General features: G+C 36.5%; 1 protein-coding gene and 1 pseudogene across 3 annotated transcripts in view; both read left to right on the top strand.

The window, feature by feature from the left end:
• Window positions 1-462: 462 nt before the first annotated feature.
• Window positions 463-22,739, top strand: part of DCBLD2 (discoidin, CUB and LCCL domain containing 2) — a 76,753-nt gene continuing 54,476 nt past the window's right edge. For 2 of the 3 annotated variants that reach the window (XM_016135790.2, XM_016135798.2), the window contains exons 1-2: window positions 463-1,041; window positions 14,727-14,954. In XM_016135790.2, coding sequence (XP_015991276.1) covers window positions 834-1,041; window positions 14,727-14,954 — 436 coding nt within the window. In that variant the 5' untranslated portion in view covers window positions 463-833. Of the gene's footprint in view, window positions 1,042-14,726; window positions 14,955-22,437; window positions 22,457-22,739 lie in introns of those variants that run through there. The other variant, XM_016135815.2, reaches the window with a different exon arrangement.
• Window positions 6,706-14,711, top strand: LOC107505585 (annotated as a pseudogene).

Raw genomic sequence — 22,739 nt, forward strand, 5'->3', positions numbered from 1 at the left:
AGCATCCACGATCCAGGTTTCCCACCCCTTCCAGTGGCCTGATGCGCGGCGGGGGAGGAGCAATAAGCCAGCAAGGCTTGAGGAGCAAGGAGAGCCGGATGGGGGAAGTCCCGGAAGTCATTGACCAGAGCAAGCACCCGCCTCAGTGGGATCAGCTTGGGCTGAGGTCCCAACAATAACAAACGCACGGCCGGGTGGGGGCCGCCAGGGGCCGAGCTTGGGGGCGGGACCCGGATTGGAGAAGGCGGGTGGGACGCTTCCCAAGGCCTCAGGAGATTGGAGGAGAGAGATGAGAGGTGGTGGAGCTAGAGGAGTGAGCCGGAGAGCTAACGGGTCGACCGAGGAGAGAGCATGTTGATTGGGTGGCGCGGGGGGAGACGGACAGGAGCCAAGCTCGGATTGGCCGAGTCGGCCGAGGAGGCGTGGCCGAGCGCGCAAGAGGGAGCGCGAGGGAGCGGGCGGCCGACCTGCCTGCCAGCTAGCCGGAGCGGCGGGCGAGCGCGGCAAGCGAGGGCCGGGTTGCAGAGCGCGGTGCGGGGGGCGCGCTCCCCAGCTCCACCGCAGGCAAACCTCGCGCCTCGAGCACCCTGATTCCTTCCCTCCCCTCCCCTGCACTCCTGCCTGGGGTCTTGGGCGGGGAGCGGAGGGAAGGAACGAAGGAGGAGGAGGCGAAAGCGGAGTGAGGGGCGGAGGGGGTCCCGGCGCGAGGAGAGGCACGCGCTGCTTTTCGCTCTCCCGCCGCATCCGCCGCCTCCTTGCCCGGTGCTGCGGCCCCAGGGCCTGCGGGACTCCCGGGGCGCCCGCACTATGCAGGCGGACTGCCTGCCGCCGCGATGGCGAGTCGCGGGGTGGTGAGAACCGGGCGCAGCCCGCACGGTTCCCGAGTCCGGGCCGCGGCCGCCGCCCCCGCCTGGGCCGCGCTCCCCCACTCGCACTCCTGCCTCCTCCCTCCCCGCTCCGACTCCTCCTCCTCCCCTATGCCTCTGTTCCTCCTGCTCTTATTTATCCTCCTGCTGCTCGAGGACGCCGGAGCCCAGCAAGGTGAGTGGAGCCCCACGGGCGGCGGGGTCGCGGGGAGAGCCACCGGGGCGCCAGGTCCCCCGGCCATTGGCCAAATCGCAGACGCTTGCGGGAGATGCTCTGCGCTTCCGTGCGTGGGCGGACCTGGCACGGCACTCACGAGGTTGTGTGGGAAAGGTGGGATCAGTTTGTTGTCCTCAAGTTGGCGCGGCTTTACTTTTGGACAAGGCTATTCATTTTCCTAAGAGAGAAGTGAGACCCTTCTATTAAGGCCTCCTTTTTGGTATTGCATTCTTCTTGGGGTGAAAAAAACTTTTGGAGACGTGACCCCTAAAGTTAAGCTAAGTGGATGGGTTGATGGACAGAATAGAAAGGCAAAGTAATTAAACAGCAGTTTAAACCTATTAAAGGCTAGTGCCTGTAATTACTCTCTTGTGAAAGTGCTCAGGTTCAAAAGCGAATGAAATTGATTCCGGTTATCTTTGACTCGGTTTCAGAACGTGTCCTTCAAAATTCCCTTCCTATTAATATGGTGGTCTAGATTGCCTAGACCCAGTGTCTGACCTAATGCAACGTACTATATTGCCTAAAGGGAGCGTTCCACGTTAAAAGGGTAAGGCCTTTTCAGAAAGGGACAAAACTTTTTTTCAATCTACAGTCCTTGAAAAACCTATTCCAGAAGTGAGAAAAACTGTTTATTGAATAATCACCATGCTGGAAAGAGAATATAGAGCTGGTTTTTTCCCACCCTTTTAGTACAGTTTTCAGGCAGCGAACCGCAATTTTGGAATCATTTTGGCATCAGTTATTGAACACATTTTCCGTTGTATTCCCTATTTTATTGCAGTGAGAAGGATAAAGAAAGATTGGATCATTACTAACTGCTGAGAAGATTTTTTTTTTAAATTGATCTCCAGTTTAAGTCCATCTTAATGTTGCTCTCATGTGGTTTTAAGTTACATATGGACTCATGGAGATAAATCTGTCATTATGGAGACGCTGAAACTTTGACAGGCATATGGAAATCTCTAAGGAAAAAACGTAGTTGTAAACTGACTTAGATCTAGGCACATTTCTACACAATGTAGATGCTTAGTATTCAGGTTGTTAAATCTTAAATAAATTTTTGAACATCAGCACTTGATAGAGCGAAATTCTTCCCTCCATTGAAGTTTTAGAGCCTGTAGGAAAAAAAAAAAAAAAGGCTTATATACAGCTAACACTTGTTGGAGTTTCCTTTGTGGCAGGCACAGTACCAAGTGGTTTACTACGTATTAACTCAATCCTCACCACAACCATTTGAGATAGCTATTATCCCATTTTAAACATGGGAAACTGAGACAAAAATATAAAGTACCTTGATACAGAAAGGAATATAACTTATTCTATATAAGCAGACTACTCTTTTGCTTATTTCTAGATCTGAAAGTGTTTATATCATGTTTAAAAAAAAAATTTGAACAGGATAGAATCAGTTATATGTCAACCCCTGCCAAATGAGATGATTGCCTTGTTTGTAGACTTTCTCAAGCCTGATCTTTAACATTACCTTTTTTTTAAAGATTTAGTTTCCATTTTACCAGAGCATTTTAACAAATATGTTTGTCTTTCACGGTGTCATATAAACACCAGTGTAGATTAACACAAATAGAAATGATGTTGGTAATTTAAAAGACCCATTTTCTAGTTCTAAGTTGATTGGGGAAATGTTAAGTCGTCTAATTTCTTCATGCCTCAGTTTTTCTATATTGGTGATATAAGAATACATACCTGTTCCATAACTTAATGAAAATGAAATGATAGTACACAGGAGTTTTGCAAAGGGGAAAGCATAGTATAGCTGTAACTGATTATTGTTATTAATCTTGAGCTTACTAAATTGTATAATAAAATAAGGACCAATTAGATATATATCACTTGAAAACTCAGAAATTGTGTGGATTTGAACTCTTCTTGTTTTTGAAAATTGTATTTTCTTACCCGAAGAACCCTGATGTGGTCTGTAGTAGAATTGCTTTTAACCAGTCTTCCTCATCTAACAGATGTGCATCAGGGTCCACTAGTGTTCCCTTGCATAACCTGAAAAGAAGTGTCATTTCAAAATGAGAAGGAGTGCTTTATAACAGCTATAGAATTTTTAATAATGAGAATATCTACATGTTGTAATTTTAAGTTAAAAACTGTAGTTTTTTTTTAAGTATTCGGAAAAAGATTGGAAGGAAATAATAAAATGATACCAGCTGTTTTTTGCTGGTAGAGTTGTGAGTAATTTCTTATTTACTGCAGTTTGCATATAGTCCGAGTAAAAAATAAGCTGTGCAAAAATATTTTGTGGTAGATTTCTTTTTTTCTCAGACAGCCAAGGTAGAAATGCATATATGTTGAGGTAGAACGGTACTTCAGATTTTTTACTCTTTCAGACATCATTTTGAAATAGTAGGAGTTATTACCCTCATTATACAGTTAACGCCTTACATAACTATTCCTCAGCATGTTTTCTGCTGAAAAAGTGATTTTTTATTTGGCTCAGAATAAAATTTATCATTAGTCTGAAAACTTGTCAGCCTTCCACAGCAGAGATGTATTTTAACCAATTTCATATCATTAACGTATAAATAGATTTTGTTTATTCACATCTATTTTACTATCATGCGTTTTAGATATGGCTTATATTTGTATTTTTTAGTTGTAAATTTGATATTAAGTTCATCTTCAAAATCTTTTTATTGAAAACTCTTTGCTGTAAAATGTATGTCTTTCTAAAACACTTAAATTGATGAAACTTATGCTGATTGCATTTTAGCTACTGTAATAAATGTGCTTAATAGGAAGTTTAGGATCTCCTATAAATGAATTTTATCTCCAGTTTACGTTATGATTGTAGGAATTTGTGCCACCTCATCTCAGAAGCTCAGCTTCCTCATTTGTATCACAGAGGCCTTGTCTACCTTCAGGGTTAGAATAAATTTGAATGTGGAGTGAATTTTAAAATTCTTTAAGATTAACTTGTTTATGACTATTAATATGAAAATGAGGATCTTTTGTTAATTTAATGAACCTGTGAAACAAATCAGGTACTTTTGTAAAAGAATTAAGTTTCACAATATTTGGAACTAATATTTGTAGAAAAAAATTATTCCTTTATTTGCCTTTATTTGCTAGTGATGCAGGGACATTTTTTGAACAGTATTTGTGAATTGTCAATTGAAAAGTACATCTCTCTTTGCAGAGAACATGTGTAATTCTAGTATTAACAGGATAATTTAGAATTTTCTGTTGTCTGTCTGGGTGTGATAAAACATCAGGACTCATTTAGTTTAGTGGCAAAAATCAAAGCATCCTTTTTCTGCTATAGTTCTGATTAATTTTGCACAGCGGAAGTTATAGCACATGTTTTGTACATGTTAATGATTGAATTAAAATCCATATTTTTAAAAAAACAAAGAAAAAATTAACTGTAAAATTCAAGTTAATGATTTTTAGGTAGTTTCATAATGTTATAAGCAAAGAGGAAACATTTCCCTTTGGAAATAGTTAATTATATTTGTTAAACATCCAAGCTTCATTTTAGAAGATGAACATTAAAAAAAAAAAAATAAACTTAAAATAATGAAATTCATATAAGTGAAAGTACCATACTGGAATTAAAATGACAAATGAATTAAATTTTTAGAAAGAAGTAATGAGATTACACTGTGATAGGAATAGGCTAGATGCATGTAAAGGTAGATTTTAAATTTAGGAATATGCTTAATAAAATGAACTGGGAATGTGAAAATTTAGGTGGTAACATTGGGCATTAATTGAATGCATGCAAATAGTTTCTGTTTCCACTTCCTAATTAGTTGGAAGGATGTAGAATGATAACATAAAATTAGGATTAAGAGAGGCTTTATAGAGCTAGCGATATTTGCCGAATGTGATTATTGAAGTATGAAGTGAGACAACCTATGGCCTTAGCACTTTTTTTTTTAATATTGTACAGATAACAATGATCAGTAGTCGAACAAAATCTTAAATGATGATTAGCCACAGTTGTATCCCCTAATCTATCAACTTATAGTTTTTATGTCCCCACTTATTCCATATTCACACACCTACATAATCTTCCATGGTTGTAATTTTAATGTTCTTGTGTTATGTTCTATAGACATACTGTTTTAAATTAATTTACAGGCTAACACATACATATACATTTAAAATACAAGATGAAAATTTTAAATGTAAAAATTTCCTATAAGTCGTTCATTATTTATGAAGTAATTACCATATTGTTCAGAACTGACATTACATTTATTTTCTTTATTCCATTGGATTAAATTTTTCATTCACAATAGATCTATGAGAAAGTACAGTAAGTCCTCAAAGTCGCTGATAGGTTCCACAACGTATAATGAAACCCAGTTTACTACAGGCTACTTCATATAAATAAGTGTTAAGTTCTTACAGAATCTCATCGATGTTATAACAAAATGATATTGAATGAAAGACATTATTCGAGGACCTGCTGTATTTCGCTTCAAAATACTAGCTTAGAAACATACATCCTGCTGATTTTCCAGATTATGTGTATTAAATTGATATAGTCCATAAGGACAGAAAATATGTGTAGATAGTCAAATAAAGTAGTACTTAATTAGTGCCTGTGTCTGTGAAGCAGATGGGATAATGAGGTAGTCTTAAAAGCCTGCTAAAACATCACCTACTAGATCAGTCTGCGCTCTGAAGGGTATGTAGTTTGAAGAAAAACTTTAATTAGCTACTTTAATTGTGGGGAAGACCTCAAGGTGCAGGCTCCCTCAGCTGCTTTCTAAGGAGAGTGGACTCACGAGTTCCCTGCAAGGCTTTTGTTGAGTAGAATGCATGCAAGTTTGCAGTCAAAATGAAATTGCTTGAGATCAAGGAGAGGATGCCGGTATTCTTTATCATTCTCATTAAGAACTATCAGCATGAAGGAGTATCAGTTATGAGCTCCCAGGAGTGTACACATATGCCATTACAGTCTAGGAATATTCAGAGAAGAGTAAAACATTGTCATTGTTTTCAGAGAACCTGTAGTTTAGTTTGGGAAATAATCTCCAAGTTGGAATATATGTAAACATAACCAAGGAAGATTGCAAAGTACTGCAGGTTTATAAGGTAAGGAGAGCTTGCAACACCTAGGGAAATAAGAGAAGCCTTGCTGATAAAGTGGCTTTAAATGGGTAAGCTTTAATGGATTGTTAGATTTCTAGTCCACCGTGATGGCAGACATTTGAAGAGTAAAGATCTCACAAAATCAGAACAGCAAAGAGTCGAGAAAGCATGAGTATAAAAGCCTACTTTATTGGAATGAGTAGTAAGCCTCTGGTCCTGGCCCACTACACTGAGGTACTGCCCTCTTGGAGCTAAATTACTACTGCAATGTGGCTAGCAGCCCCTTTTCACCTATGAGATACAATCCAAACTCCTTCGCATAGTATATGTAATTTTTTCACAGTCTGGTCCCTCCCTTCCTCTCTGACTTATTCTCATCTCAGTGCCCCTCATGCTTAATAGTTCACTTGTAAGACTGAGCTACTTTTTATTCTTTTAATTAAAAAAATTATTTATTCAATGATTTATTTTTTTCCCTGTTTTATTTTTTATTTTTATTTTGGTGGCATTAGTTAATGAAATCCAGTAAGTTTCAGGTATACAATTCAACAGTAACTTTTTATTCTTTTAAAGTATCATTTTATGCTTTTTTGGCTCATTCTCTGTATTGGTCTTTTTACATATGCCATTTCTCAACTTGGAATGTCTGCTTGCTAAATTCCTAATCATCCTTCAAAACTCCTCTTGGGTTTCATCCCCTCTGTGAAGAGTTTTCTAACGATCACCCTACATTCATCTCCAGATAGTACTTTCCATTATTTCTGTTCATTTATTAATCATACCGTCTTTTAAATATTTGTTACTGGCAGAGAGTTTTATTTATTTCCTTATTTCTAAGCTTTAGCATCATGTCTGTCATTCAAAAAATCTGAATTAAGTGACTCTCTGGCCCCAAGCACACTCTTTGGTATTAGTCATGGGGCACCTGCACGTCCTTCATGCCACCACCCACAGTTGGTGGGTAGTTCAAGAGCCTGGGCTTCTCAGTCCCACGGTGATAGGGCCCTTTCTGGAACCTACTTGCTCAGAGCCTACCACTACGCCCAGTGTTTCCCAGCCGCCCTCTTCCCAGAAGTTGGACTTCTTTACTGCCCACCCGCCTTGAGGAGAGGAGTCCTCCTTCATCTGGAACTCTGAACATAGCCATGGCTACTTCTTAGAAAACACTACTATGCCCACCTGTCAGATTGTCTAAAGACAGTGACAGCCTAAATCAATGTCAGCAAGTTGGATGCACTCCTTTGCTCTCTCTTTCAAAGTTTCATTTGAATGGCCACCTCTACCATGATAAACCCCCCCAAGTTTTGGTTCTAGTAATTACCTGCCTCCTTTTTTAAATCACCAGCTGAGATTCCTGGAGAATGCTCAGGTAGCTTCAGTGGTCTGGTGTCATAGGAAAATAATGAGAAACAAGGCTGGAAAGGTCAGTGGTAACATTATCATGAAGGACTTTCTGTTGAGAGGCAGGCTATGTAGTGTGTACCTGAGATACCAGGCCTGGCATCAGCTTTAAGTTCCTCCACCTTCACTTAGTCCATTAGTCCATCTCCAGGTTCATTTGTCTCTTACTCAGCCCAGGCACCCAAGTCCATCATCTCAATGATGCTCTCACCCTGGACTTCAGCAGATCCCACACTTGGGCTCACATACCAGTCCCCACTGTCTCCTTTGTCTGGTTCTGGATAGCTCAAGATTACTGGAGAAAGTCATGTGACCATTGTGATTAGAGCTCACAAATGAGGACTACTGATCAAATCTCAAAAGCAGCCGCGTTGTGATTATCCCACTTCATAGAGCAGAACTCTCTGCTTCTCGTCCCTGCACAGTGTAACTTTGCCTCCTGCCTCATCTTTGCTTCTAGAAACACCTAAGGGCTAATTAAAATAAAGGTTCCCAGGCCCCCCATTTCCATAGTTTCTTATAAGTATGTCAAAAAAACGTTATCTGGAACTTAGGTTAAAAAAAAAAAAAAAGAAAGAAAGATAAATAGCATACTCTAATGCAGGGGTCCCAAACCCCTGGGCAATGGACCAGTACCTATCTGTGGCCTGTTAGGAACTGGGCCACACAGCAGGGAGAGTGAGAGGCAAGTGAAACTTCTTCTGTATTTGCAGCTGCTCCACCATGCTAGCATCACTGTCTCAGCTCCACCTCAGATCATCAGGCATTAGATACTTATAGGAGCTCTGGTCCGTGGTGTCAAAAGGTTGGGGACTGCTTCTCTAATGACACATATCCCCTGGGTTTTGTGATTTTTTTTTTCCCCCCAGTAATACTCAGTTTTTTGGCAATGAGAGATCATTTGACCCAGGGTGAAGGGTTTGCCAGGCAGATACCCAAGGACAACACAGTTACTAGGAAATGAAGGTACCAGAGGAAGTGGAGTTGACCTATTGGGCATGAAGTCCAAGCTGGGTAATGAAAGAAATTAGGCCAGGACAAAAATTAGTAGATGAGGAGAAAAGAAAGAAGTCAAGTTCACAGAAAGTATGCCATGAGTATAAGAGCTGAAAATTCAGGAGACTGACCAGCAGGAGAGTAAGACGTTAAAACTGTTGAGATTTCAGAGGTGGAAACAGTCTCCAGTAATGGCGAAAACAAAGTCCAGGTTATAGTCTTGAGAGGAAGTGAAGTGAAGTAGAGGTCACTGGGCAGATTAGTAAGAATTGGTTTCACATGGATTTATACTTTTCACAAGACACACTTGAAACTTTAAAGTGGCTATAAATTTTCTAAACTAACAGGTCATTTTTCTTTTTCTTTAGTTAGATCGTGGCCGATGTACAAGATCTACATATAGGCAAAAGCCTTTCTGGACTTTTATGACCATAATAGTACCCTCAGACATTTATTGAGCACATTATTGTGGGTTAGGCCCTCCATGTTAGGTCTTTTCATACAGTATCTCATTTAATTCTTAGCCTATATAGTATGAGTTGTTAGTATCCCCATTTTTAAAAACTGAGGTTTAGCAGTCATACCTTCTCAAGGTCACAGTGAGTGGTAGGTAGAACCTTTAAATTCATTGTATGACACTAGAGCCCATTTGCTTAACCTTATGTTCTAAGTAAAATATGTGCTTAGTGAGGGTTGAAGAGGACTTACACATCTCACGTTCCTTAATGTAATTCAATTTTATAAATTATTACACATGCAGAGATAAACTTGGGCTTAAAAAAGAATGAAACTGGGAGCTATTTTCTTTTTTTTCCTAAAAAATATCCAGTGACCCTCTTTTAGGCTCTCAATGAATATTCTTCTTATGCAGTATTTTTTTTTAAATGAGTGTAATTAAAGTAGTACCTTGAACTATCTAAGATTTGTAGTGAAGCAACTTTTAAAATTTTACAGAAATAGGACTGATATAGTGCTTCTGGTTTAAAAATTCAGTGCTAAATAATACATTTAAGATATTGTATCCAAATGAACTAGGATTATTGGTTAAGACTTACAGGTTATTCTTTTGAACACTTTTCTGCTTTCTAAATGCCTTTTTTTAGTTGATTATAGGATATCACACATGTTTTATAAGATATGACAGAAGTCATAATTAGAGGAAATATAGTTGGACTCACCAGTTCAGTAATAACCCTTGAAAGTACACTGAAAAAGTATAAACCTTTCATAGTTTATAATAACTGTAATGAAAGTTATATTGTTTTACAGTATTGGCATATTTCTGCAAACTTCCTGCATTTGTTTGCTGTTGTTAAAGAAAGTATTTTTTAAAGTTGCTTAGTGTTCATATTAATATAATTTAACAATTAAGATAATTTATATTATTTAGTAGTAATGTGACCAAAATACAAGGGATAGCTGGAGGGTCATTTGAAATCAGTATCACAGGTTTTATCCAAAAAATAAAAAACCCACTTGATTTGAAATTTACAGCAGCCTAAGATAAGCATGTGTTCTTTGTTGTGTTAATTCATTGTTACTTAAATATGTTTAATGTTCTTTCTGTTTTCTCTAAGGACAAGTAGTAAAAAAAAAAATTCAGTTATTTTCCTGGAACAATGACAAAATTTGTATCTAGCTTAACACATCTGACCTTACACTCTTCAGAGGAAGTGAACGCATGTTTATCAGGCTTCTACTCTTTATGGTCAGTTATAGTCTAGGGGAGGAGCAGAAGGAGAAGCTGACTGATGGTGATGATGGAGTTAGAGAAAGAGTTGGTGATGTTGGCATTGTTGATGAGAATTTATGGATTGCTTCTGTGATACCCATTTTGAAAGTTATATTTCTAGTCATAGTTGTGCTCTTTTTGTCAATTCTGCCTTATGAAATTGAATAGAATAGTAGGTAGTATAGGCTGGCCACAGATCATTGTTTCCAATATATATATCTAAGAAAAATTGGATACCATTACTCCTGACCATATTTGTACCCTTTCCCCCCTAACATTAAGAGCTCTGGACCTCAAAAAAAGAAAAACCCAAATTATTTGAAGACTGTAAACTAATAAAAAGGATTTTTTTCCTTTAACTTGAAAAATAAAGCATTTTTACTTGTTTTAAAAATTGGGAAGTGGGCCTTTCTGGTGGCTCTTCTTCAGAGGATGTACGTTGGGAGCAGGCATGGCACCCAGCCAAAGTGACATGATCCTGAAGCCCCATTTCTACAAGGGCTGGCAGTGGTGTGTGGCCATTGGTTTAAGCAGCCAGCATGGAAGATCCGCAGACGCAAGGCCCAGCAAGCCAGAGTGCTCCGCATCGCCCCATACCCGGACCCATCCAGCTCATAGAGAGATGCCCCACAGAGAGGTACCAAACCAAAGTGTGAGCCGGCACGGGCTTCAGCTTAGAGGCATTAAGGGTGGCCGGCATCCACAAGAAGGTGGCCCAGACCATTGGGATCTCAGTGGGTCCAAGAAAGTGGAACAAGCACCGAGACCCTGCAGGCTAACATGCAGCGCCTGAAGCAGCACTGCATACCGCTCCAAGCTCATCCTCTTCCCCAGGAAGCCCTCGGTCCCCAAGAAGGGAGACAGCTCTGCTGAAGAACTCAAATTGGCTACCCAGCTGAACAGGACCAGTCATGCCCATACAGAATGTGTACAAGAAGGAGAAAGCCATGGTTATCACAGAGGAAGAAAACTTCAAGGCATCTGCCCATCTTTGCATGGCCTGTGCCAATGCCAGGCTCCTTGACAAGGAAGCAGCAGAACAGGATGTTGAAAAGAAAAACAATTGGGAAGTGGGAACATAAAACTCTTTAGTATAACTGCTCACCTTTGAGGGTCAACTATTCCCTGGGTTGTACCCACAACGAGCAAAACAGTCACCCTTTGAGCCAGATGAACCCCAGCCAAGAGCTAACCCAGATCTATCTGAAATTGCCTGCCCTTTGTGCGTCTCAGCTTCAGCACTGTTGACATTTAGGATGGATCGGTCTTTTTTTTTTTTTGGGGGGGGGGAGCTGTCCTGTGCATTGTAAGATATTTTAGCAACATTCCTGGCCTCTACTCACTAGATGCCAGTAGCACCCATCCCCTCCAGTGTAACAGCCAAAAACGTCTCCAGACATTCTCAAATGGGAGGTAAAATCACTTCTGTGGGGACCTTCCCCCTACCCCAGATAGAACCATTGCTCCAAAGGTATTAGGTGCTTTGTTGATAAAGAGTATTTTCCAGATTTTAGTTTTACTTTAAAATATTTTGTTATATTTTAAGTGTTTTGTTGTAGAGTAGGCTTTACTTTTAAGAACTATAAAAATGAACTAGGAGCACATTTTCTAATTTGGGGGTAAAAGTGAGGAGAGGGTCTTTCTTTGATTTGAGAATTCAACATTATGTCCTTTGGATCCCTAGTACAATGTTTTTGAGACTGCAGAGGGGGACCCTTTAGTGAATTAGGAATATGGGTGCAAGAGTGTATAGGGTTGCAGTGTAAAATGTACTTCTTTGGAATATCAGGAAAACATTTGAAAACTGCTGGCCTAGTTATTATGTATAAGCCCAACTTCCCTTTTCAAACTGGAGTATTTTAAATATATACTTCACAGCAGTAGGCGTTTGGCCAGACCAACTAAGCAATTTATCTAGTCAAGTTAAACTTATCAGATAGTCTTTGAAAGATGAAACATTGGAACTTGTTCATTGCAGTAGATTTGAGACTTTATTTTAACTTTGGTTTCTGGTGCTATCATCTTGTTTTCAAGAGGAGGAAGCTCTGAACTCCATCACATATTTTAGAACATTCTTGGCACATTACTTGTGGACTGTTCGTGCCCTCCCCCTACACAAGATGCTGGAAAAAGACAGCTCCATTTTAATTGTGTTTTTCATCATCTTGCACACAAAAGTCTTGTTTTTCGTCAGGTAGAATTATTGCATTAACTTTTGTAGAAATTATGCTTTATGGAGGAAAGGGTAAGGGATATTTTGCATATATATTGACACTCTAACATAAACAGGAACATAAAGACATCTAAAAATTACTCCTAACACTCTACTTGCACTCCTTCTGTAAAGTGCATTTTAAAATCACAATGTTAAATAGTAGAGGAATGCATTAAACACAACAATCTGCCATTACTGAGTAATGAATTCAGCTGTTATTAGGCTTCTTGAAATCTATCAACACATCAGTCACTTAAAAATCTGCCTTAGTTTCTATTTACTAAAGGAAATACATTTATACTTTGAGTTATTTCCTTTATTCAGTGGCTGCTTTTAAAAGATTGAAACACTTCCAGAAAGCAGGTTTTTATCTTTTCAATAGCAAGAGAACATTTCAGGCTAGTGTCATAATGTTAGAAACTGTCGCAGAATAGTTGTTTTTTTCTCTAAAGAAAACTTAATGATGGTTCGAAAGTTATTTAATTAGAATTCACTTATTTTCACAGTGGAGGTTTTTATATCCCTATGTTTTCAATTTAGATGGTATACACCAGAGATATTCAAGGTATTTTCCTGGTAGTTTCAGGGGAAACGTGGTTATTTTTTTGCCTCTGAGTTTTATTCCATTCTAAGTTTTATATTTGCAAAAGATCAATGGGTATATAACACAAGAATTTACATTTTTTTACAGCATGTGTATATATTATGTTATTGAGCTGTGCTTATTCTTGTATGGGGGATAAAAGCAGGTGTAGAAGATAGGTAGTTTAATGTTGCTTAAAACCTAAGCTTTATATGACATATCTGTTTAGGAAGCCAGATTTCTAGTACTAACCTTTAAAAATAGATTATGTAACAATACTAAGTATAGATTTGAGAATAAAATTTCATTTCTTTATCAACAAAGGATATGGAGTATTATCAGAATCTAGGTACAGTGTTGTTCCTTTATTAAAGTTAGTTTTGAGACTAGTTTGAAATTTTTTCATAGATTAATGTACAGTTTCCTTATTCATGGCATTAGTAACATTTATTCTTCCACTACTACTTGCTAAATACTACATTAAGTTCTTATTTATAGACCTTTAAAGCTTTCATCTGTTCAAGTACGATATCAGCACTACATTGTTCTTAAAGATAATAAATCAAGATAATAGAAAATTCTATTACAGACATCTATATCCATCATAAGGTTAAAACCCAGCAGTGTCATTTTCAATATAGATTTTTTGTGTAAGTACTGAACTGTTCCAAAAAGTGATTATAAATAGCTCTTTTGAAGGAGAAAACACTATCATTTTAAAATGTTGAATTCATCTCTTTATTAGAAAGAGATTTATTTGAAATCTATCATTAAGGAATGCTAAATGGTACAGTTGAAGCAGCAGCTGAAACTTCTTTGTCAAGATAACATGCCTCCTGCTAAGTAAAATAACATTTTATAATAAAGGGAAGGGTGCAAATGTTTTATTTTTGCAAACAATATGTTAAGTTACCTGAGTTTCCATATCCAGTTGCTGAAGACATTTCTGAAGCAAATAATGCTGGTGGCAGGATTTGAAGGTTATTTTTCCTGATCTTAATAAGCCATTAAACTGTTACTTTTTTCTCATTCTATAGGGAAAAATCAGGCTTTTGGAGAGTGATTACCAAATAGTCAAATTTCAGTAGAATAGAAAACTAAACTTTACTAAATATTGCTTTAATGCCGTCAGAAAGGAGTGCATTGAAGTGTGTAATGTGGTTAATAATTGTATAGTCTTTATATTAATTGTTTTTAGAAATCATTCAGTTTCTCAGATTTTGAAGAGGTTCATGATATTTGTAAATAAATGGATGAAGGTTATCACATACTTTTGTTTTTTAGTTTACATTTACTTTAAAGCAGTTACTATGAATTGCTACTCTTAAACATTGGAATTATATGTATTTATTGCCAAGTTATGTTTACTTTTATTCTAATTCACATCGGAAGGTTCTTTGAACTCACAAATTGTAAAGGTAATTATTCATTGTTTTGACCTAACTTGGTTTCACTTGGCTCCTGTGCATAGATGTACTAAGAACTCATCTGTTTTATCTTGTGTAAGGAAGAATATTGGTGATATAAAATATCTAGAATCATACATATTTTAAAATCTTCACCAAAAAAAATCCTAATTTATATATACTGTAAGTTATAGATGTAAGAATAATTTATTGTTCTTTTTAACTTTTTTTTTAAAGGTGATGGATGTGGACACACCGTACTAGGCCCTGAAAGTGGAACCCTTACATCCATAAACTACCCACAGACCTATCCCAACAGCACTGTTTGCGAATGGGAGATCCGTGTAAAGATGGGAGAGAGATTGCGCATCAAATTTGGTGACTTTGACATTGAAGATTCTGATTCATGTCATTTTAACTACTTGAGAATTTACAATGGAATTGGAGTTAGCAGAACTGAAATAGGTAGGAAATTTTCTTGTAAAAGTACATAAATACATCACTGCCCCGAGTTTTAAAACTAAAGCAATTTCTGATACTTAACATTGTATAACTGCGTTGTACAGGATGGAAAATTATTGAAAACGTAAAAATCTAAGATTTGAATCTTCTTTTAGGAAGAGAAGATTCTTGCCTATTTACTTTTCTAATAAGCCTGCATTTGGTACCTTGCAACAAAATGCCACTCTACTACTTCTAAGAAGAAGGAAGTTATATCATTTTTTTGTTTGTTTTTCTTTGATCATTTGCAGTTGAAGAAAACATATAATTCGTGCTTAGAGACAGTATATCATGGTGATTAAGGGTATGGGTTTTGGATCCAGACTTCCTGGTATTAAATTCTAACTCTGCTGTTAGCTTATTATGTGACCTTGGGCAAGTTACCTGACCTCTCTGTTTGCTCACTTTAAAATAGGAAATGAACTTTACATGTAAAGTGCTTAGAACAATACCTGACATGTAATACATGCTTTGTAAATATTAGCTGCTATTGTTGTTCTTAGCTAAGAGCAGTGGTTTTCAATTATGACTGTGTATTAAAGTTACCTGGAAAGACTTCTAAATAATGCTATTTACCTGGTCCCAATTTTAGACCAGTTGGGACCCACACCTCAGTATTCCAAATGCTTCCCAGTATAAACTACCTTGTAGTCAAGTTGAGAACCTTTGGCTTAAAGATCAGTACTTTTAATCAAGAAAGGTAGAAAAATTTGTAAGGTTGTTTTGGTGAACTAATATCATAAAGAATTCTTGAATTCTTTGTGCATTTATTGAAACATTTATTGGTACAGTGTGTAAAATGTCTTTTAGGACTGTAATTGGAACCCAGTATCTTGTTCTTCGAGTATAATATTCACCCTCTCGCCTCTTCTCCATCTCTAGTCAAATCCGTCATCTCTATTTTTTGGCTCCTTATCTACAGGAGGAAAAATTCCTAGCCTGCTTCCTTGGCTGCTGACTGATAACCTCTGGTGTCTCTCAGTCAACTCTTGATTAACCTGGTAGCTTGATTACATCCACATTGCTGTCAATATATGGTCTTGGATAAGCTTTTAGGAACTCACATTACCTAAGGATCTAGAAAACACTATAACACCAATAGAAGACAAGTTTATATTAAATGTCTCCTGAGGTGATGCAGTAGGAGTAAACAGTACCACCTAAAAAGTCTCACAGCAACAATGATGAAAAGTGAACCACGATCTGACCAAGCCCCTAGCAGTTTACAGGAAATAAAGGAGCTAGAGAAGCACTTTATATCTACCATAGACTATACAGGCATACCTCGTTTTATCATGCTTCACAAATGTTGCATCTTTTACAAAATAAAGGCAAGACTCTCCACCAGCAAAAAGATTACAACTGACTTTGGTGTGATACTCGCTTTATTGTGGTGGTGGAACCGAACCTGCAATATCTCCAAGGTATGCCTGTTTATAAATGACGTTTTTAAAAAAGAAGGGAGGAAGTAAAGAAAACTGTCGTATATTAAAAGATACATCTTCCAAAATTAAAGTGTGGACCTTGTTTGGATCTCGATTCAAGCTAACTAAATGCAAGAAGACATTTTAAGATAGAGAAATTTTGAGAGGAATTGACAGTCAGTGCTAGCTGAGAGTGACTTTTTTCCTAGGGTAATGTTATAATCTTTTTAATATCTAATTTTTTAGACATAGTCTGTTGCCAGAGAGGTTGAGTGACATAGGAAAAATTTGAGCACAGGTTTTAAATTGCTCACTGGGTTCTCATCATAGCTCCAGGGCTTACTTGCCAAGAGTCCTTTCTCCAAGTCATTGGCCCTGCCCAGACTTCAAAGTCACCATCATACTGTAGGAAGATTAAACGAAATAATACTTTGCAGTACTGGGAGTATGTTAGGTATACAATAAACCTCAGCTTTTCCTTATTTCCATTGTTTTTGTTTTTCTTTATTCTCTCTTCACCTTGGTGAGTGGAAAGCAGCAGAAAAGTCAAGAAGACTGGTTCCTCTTGGATTTTAGCTTGGCTCCCCCATTGTCATCTACCATATACCCATGGTACTCCATTTGGGTATCAGTCTGTGGTTAGAGCTGGAAAGGTAACTCTCTTGACATCACAGAGAAATGAAGATCATTCAGGAATGGTTGTTTAATGTTCTGGTTAAGGTAGATTTTCAGAGAAATTACAGGATAGAAACAAACACATTTCGGGCATCAAGATTCTGGTAATAATGGTAACAAATCTTCTTTTCTATGACATCTTTCTCAGTGCCCCTTCCAAAATGAGGCAAGGTCAAGTGAGCTGCATTTCTCTATAAAAATAGTTACTATTTTGGTATTAAGCTTAGGTTTTTTGTGTTTTTTTTTTTGTTTTTGGTTTTTTTTGTTTTTTTGTTTTTTTTGTCTATAACTGTTTATTTTACTAGGGACTTTTTTCCTTGAAAATGGTATGGAATTTTCAAGAGAAGAAAAGAAAAAAAACAGTTTCTCAAGGAATCATTTTTTTAAATCAAATTCATTAGAACATGTTTTAACTGATAAGGCCCTTATAGTTTACGTGGTAGTTGAACAGTTATTTTCTGTTCTCTTAGGGTAATAATGTGTAAAAATTATTTAAATACATGAATTTAATGTGTTTTTATGTAACTATATTCTAATCTTTGTGAAATTAATTCAGTGTAGTGGTACTCATTTCACTGACAGACAGGACATGTTTAATTAGTTAAGATTGGCTCTCTAGATCTGAATTCTGTCCCTTTTTTAGGCAGATTGAAATGAGAATATTCCATAGTGCCTTCAATTTTACTTTTCCTTTTTGATTTTTCTTTAATTTTGGGTGTCTGAGACATAGTAGTTGCTCTGTAAAGATGGAAATTGAAGTAAAAAAATGTATTCACCTTTAATCTTAACTTTTTCTATACATATACAAATATATTTTTCCGAACTGCTGTGCAACATGTTTTTTCTTAATATTTAGACAGCTTTTCATATTGGTCCATTAGACATCTATTAGCATTATTTCTTCTATGGATATTGTTGATAATTAGTCAAAAGGTGAAATTTAAAAATATTAAAAAGAAAAGGCTTCGCTTGTTTATAACCTTTTCTTACTTTATATATTTATGTATTTTGCCTAAAATTTCATTTTAAATCAACTTTTGGGGGACGAAGGAAGATTGTAGGTGGATCACTGAAAAAAAAAGCTAAATATTTTAAAGCCTAGTAAGTACTAAAGGAAACCGCATTTTATAGAAGAAATATAAAAGTTTGTGTGCCTCTGTGTTCAGATTTTTTATATTTAAAGATTTATATATGTATCTATATATATACTCTAACAGTTTCATTTAAAGTAACTTTTAAAATTATGCTCTTAAATCCTTAGATGACATTTACAAAAAGGAAAACCGAGGTCCATATTTCATAAATGATTCTCTGTCTCACATTTTCAGTTTTTCTTTCTGTATTGTTTATCCTATCTATGTAACATGTTTAGTTAGGTTTTCTGCCTATTCTAGGGAAAAAATCAATTTTCTTTCTCTTTACCACCAAACCTTTTTAAAAATCTGTAGTGATGATATTACATGCTTAACAATGATAGTGATTGCTAAGATTTTTTGAATTCTTACTCTGTAGGGGCTTTGGCTAATAATGAAAATAACCATGCATACAGTACTTGCTGGGTATGTGTCAGGTACTGTTTAAATCACTTATATCAGTTAACTTATTTAGAAATAGATACTTTCATCATCCTCATTTACTGATGGGAAAATTGAGGCACAGAGAGGTTAAATCATTTGTACAAGGTCATAGAGCTAGTAGTTGCTAAGTGGGATTCAAACCTACATAGTCTGTCTCTGGAATTGGTGTCTCTTGGTACAAGCTTTTGACAATGTTATTCTGCAAGAATCCTATACATTATTTCCATAAAACAGATAAACAGAAGATCAGAGAAGCAACTTGCCCAAAGTCATGTAGGGAAAGGTGGGACTTGAACTGAGGCTAATAGCAGAGTCCACAATTTCAACCACTAGGCTAAAGCCTCAGAGAGTAGGAGATACCAGCTATTGCTCCTTACTCTGTTACTGTATGACTTTTGAAACTAGCAACTTTTTAGTATACATTAACTTTTTTCTTTTAGATACTTATTTTGGCATAATTTCAGACGTAATAGAAAAATTGCAAGAATGGGATAAATAATATGCATATCCTTTCATCCATATTTTCCAAATGTTACCATTTTCTCCATATTTATCTGCCTTCCACACACCATACACACTTTTTTTCTAAACTGTTTGACAGTAAGTTTCAGACATGTTACATACCCTTATATACTAAAAGTGTTTATTCTCTAGAAATTTAGGACATTCCTTTTACTTAACCACAGAATAGTTTTAAAAATAGAGAAAATTAGTATTAATGTAGTACTAACCTACAGACCTTACTCTGATTTCTCCCATTGTCCAAATAATGCCCTTTATAGGAAAATAAATTCTCATTATGTTTTGCATTCAGTTGCCACATCTTACTAGTCTCCATTACTTTGGAGATGGAAGGAGAAGACAGTTTCTTAGTGTCCTTGTAGTTCATGATATTGACATTTTTGACGTGCATGGACCAGTCATTTTGTTGGAAATTTGTGATTTGTCTGATGTTTCCTCATGATTAGATTCAGGTTACAAACTTTTGGCTGGAAAGCCCCAGAAGTGATGTGCTCAGTGCATGGTATCAGTAGGCACACAATGTTGATTTGTCCCATTACTGGTGACATTAATGTTGATCTCCTGGCTGAGGTGATATCTCCCAGATTTCTGCACTGTAGCAATGTTGTCCCTTCATAGTCAATACATATCTTGTGGGAAGACTCTTTGAAATGATGTAAATACCATGTTACTCATCAAACTTGCACTCACTAGTTTTAGTATCCATTAATAATTCTTGTTTGAGTTAGTTATGATAATTGTCAAGTGGCGATTTCCTAATTTCATCATTCCTTTTATTTTTATTAGTTTTTCCTACTGAAAGGGTGAGCTTTTTCCTCTCTCCCATTACATCAGTGTGGACTCATAGATTCTTATGTTAGTCCATGGTATTTAATCCTTTACTAACCATTAATTATTTTGATGCTAAGATTGTCTCAAATTTCCAGTGGGAGCCTCTTCAAGCTAGCTTCTGTGTTCTTTTATGATGTCCTCATCATTGTTTGAGTACTGCATTCTGGTCTGGCACAGGATGTTCTCGATTTATCTTGTACTTGCCCTGCCCCAGCCCTGAAATCAGTCATTTCTTCAAGGCACCCTGGTTCTTTTTAAGTGGAAAACGTTATTAGGAATCAATATCTGATCTTTAAGTTTAGAACAGTGGGCTGCCATGTTCTTTCAGCAGATGGATTTAGTAAACAGGTATATGTACATATATACTTATTTATACATGTACACACATGTCTTTTTTATATTTACTATTTATTAGAAGGCATGAGTTAATACTGATAACTTTAATTCTAATCCAACATTGCAGGGTTCATTCTCTCCCTTCCCTTTTCATATTGGAAATCACTCTGACATTGAGATAACTAGATCCTGTTATCTACAGAATTGTTACTTTTTATTTATCATCGAGTGCTATAATGTGCAGAAAATAGTTTCAGAATTGCTAAGCTATGCTTTGAAATCAAAGAAGCTTGCCACCTAGAATTCATATTTGTTTAGTCTTAACCTCAGGATACATAGTTTAAATGTCATGTTCAAACTTGCCTAGGCTAGTTTTCCCCCACCACCTCCTGCCCTCCAATGTAGTTATGTTATCCATTTGTAATAAGGTTTGGTTCATTTACTTCTGTTCATATTTCATTTTAGGTTATTTTTCTCTGTTCGTTTTCTTTTTCTTTTGTTGACTCTGTGAAACATTAACATCTTTCTCAAAGTTTAAAACTATTCAAGAAAGATAGTCACGTACCTCCTCACTACACTCCATTTTATCTCTCCTTCTCACTTCTCTAACTCCCTGTAGCTAACCAATTGCATTAGTCTGTATTTTTTTTCTTTTCTACATTTCTTTTTGTACAAATATAAATATATTTTCTTATTTTCCCTTCTTATACAAAATCTTAACTATTTATACTCTTCTCCTTCCTTCCTTTTCCCCTCCAACAATGTATCTATTGGAAATCATTCCACATCAGATCGCCCTCATTCTTTTCACTACTACATAGAACTCCATAGAGGAGATGTACTACAGTTTATTTAACCATTCTTTTATGTATGGGTATGTGGATTGCGTCCAATATTTTACCATTACAAATGAATCTGTGGTAAATAACTTTATACATGTGTGTTTTTGTATTCTTGTAGGCGTATCTTCAGAGTAAATTCCTGAAGTAGTTACTGGTTCAGAAGGTAAATTATATATAGCTTTGTTAGATACCGCCAAATTCCCCTATAAAAGGGTTGTGCCAGTTTGCATTTCTACCAACAATGCATTAAAATGCCTCTTTCTCACAGCCTTGCCAGCATGGTATGTTGCCATGTTTTGCCAAGTAATAGGTAGGAAATGTTATCCCAGTATTGCTGTATTTCTCTTACTATGAGTGAGGTTGAACTTTTTTGTTTAATATGTTAAAGGTTCTTTTTTTTTTCTTTTTGTTCATGTCATTTGCCCATTTTTCTGTCAAGTTTTTTTGGTCTTTATCTCATGTATTAAGAATTATCTTATTGTCTTTTAGGAATATTATCCTCTATGTGATCTGTGCTGCAAACAATTTCTTCTAGTTTGCCTCCTAGTGTTTTGACTTTATGGAGGTTTTTATAGTGGATTTTTTTGCCATGCAAACTTTTTTAAATGTAGTAAATTTATTAGTCTTTTATTGTATCTGGATTCTGAGTAACAAATGGAAATTGGAAAGCTTTTTCCTACATCCTAAAAATAAATTTACCTGTATTTTCTTTTAGTACATTTATGTAGTATATTTAGGTCCCTGGTCCGTTTGGAGGTATTCTTTTGTATGATGTAAAGTGTAGATCTAATTGTATCTTTTCTAAAGGACTAGTCACTTGTCCTAGCATCATGCATGTAAAGCCGATCTTTACCCCAATGGTTTGAGATACTACTTTTATCATATACTCAAGTTCTGTATGTACTTGGATCTATTTCTAGACTTTCTGTTGTATTCTACAAATCTATCCATGTAGCAGAACCTCACAATTTTAATTATAGAGGTTTTGTAGTGGTCTGATTGGGCAAGGCATTCTTCATGGATGTTCCTTTTTAGTGTTTTACTGTCTATTCTTGCCTATTTATCCATATAAGTTTAGTATAAACCTAAACCTACTCAACTTCATAAAAAAAGCTGGTTGGCATTTTCATTGGGATTATATTGTTTACAAATTATCTTAATGATGTTGAGTCATCCTGTTCAAGAACAGTGGCTGCTTTTTCCATCTGTTCAAATCTGTTTTCATTGTCTTTCAGGAATGTTTTAAAACTTTTTCTAAGGTAAGTTTTCCACATTTTTTGTTAAAATTATTCCAAAATATCTTATCTTCCTTGTCGCTATAGTAAGTGATAGTGTTTTTGTTTTGTTTTGTCATATGTCCTCTAGTTACTGATTATATGAGGACTATTAATTTCTGTGAGTTGATTTTATATCCTGCTGCTTTACTGAATTATTTTTGTTTAAATTAGTTTTATTATTCACTTCTAGAGATTTCCAGGTGCACAGTTACATCTGCAAATAGAGGTAGTTTTATCTCTTCTTTTCTAATTCTTAACACCTGTG

Source organism: Rousettus aegyptiacus, unplaced genomic scaffold (genome assembly GCF_014176215.1).
Source record: "Rousettus aegyptiacus isolate mRouAeg1 unplaced genomic scaffold, mRouAeg1.p scaffold_m13_p_4, whole genome shotgun sequence".
Lineage (NCBI taxonomy): Eukaryota > Metazoa > Chordata > Mammalia > Chiroptera > Pteropodidae > Rousettus > Rousettus aegyptiacus.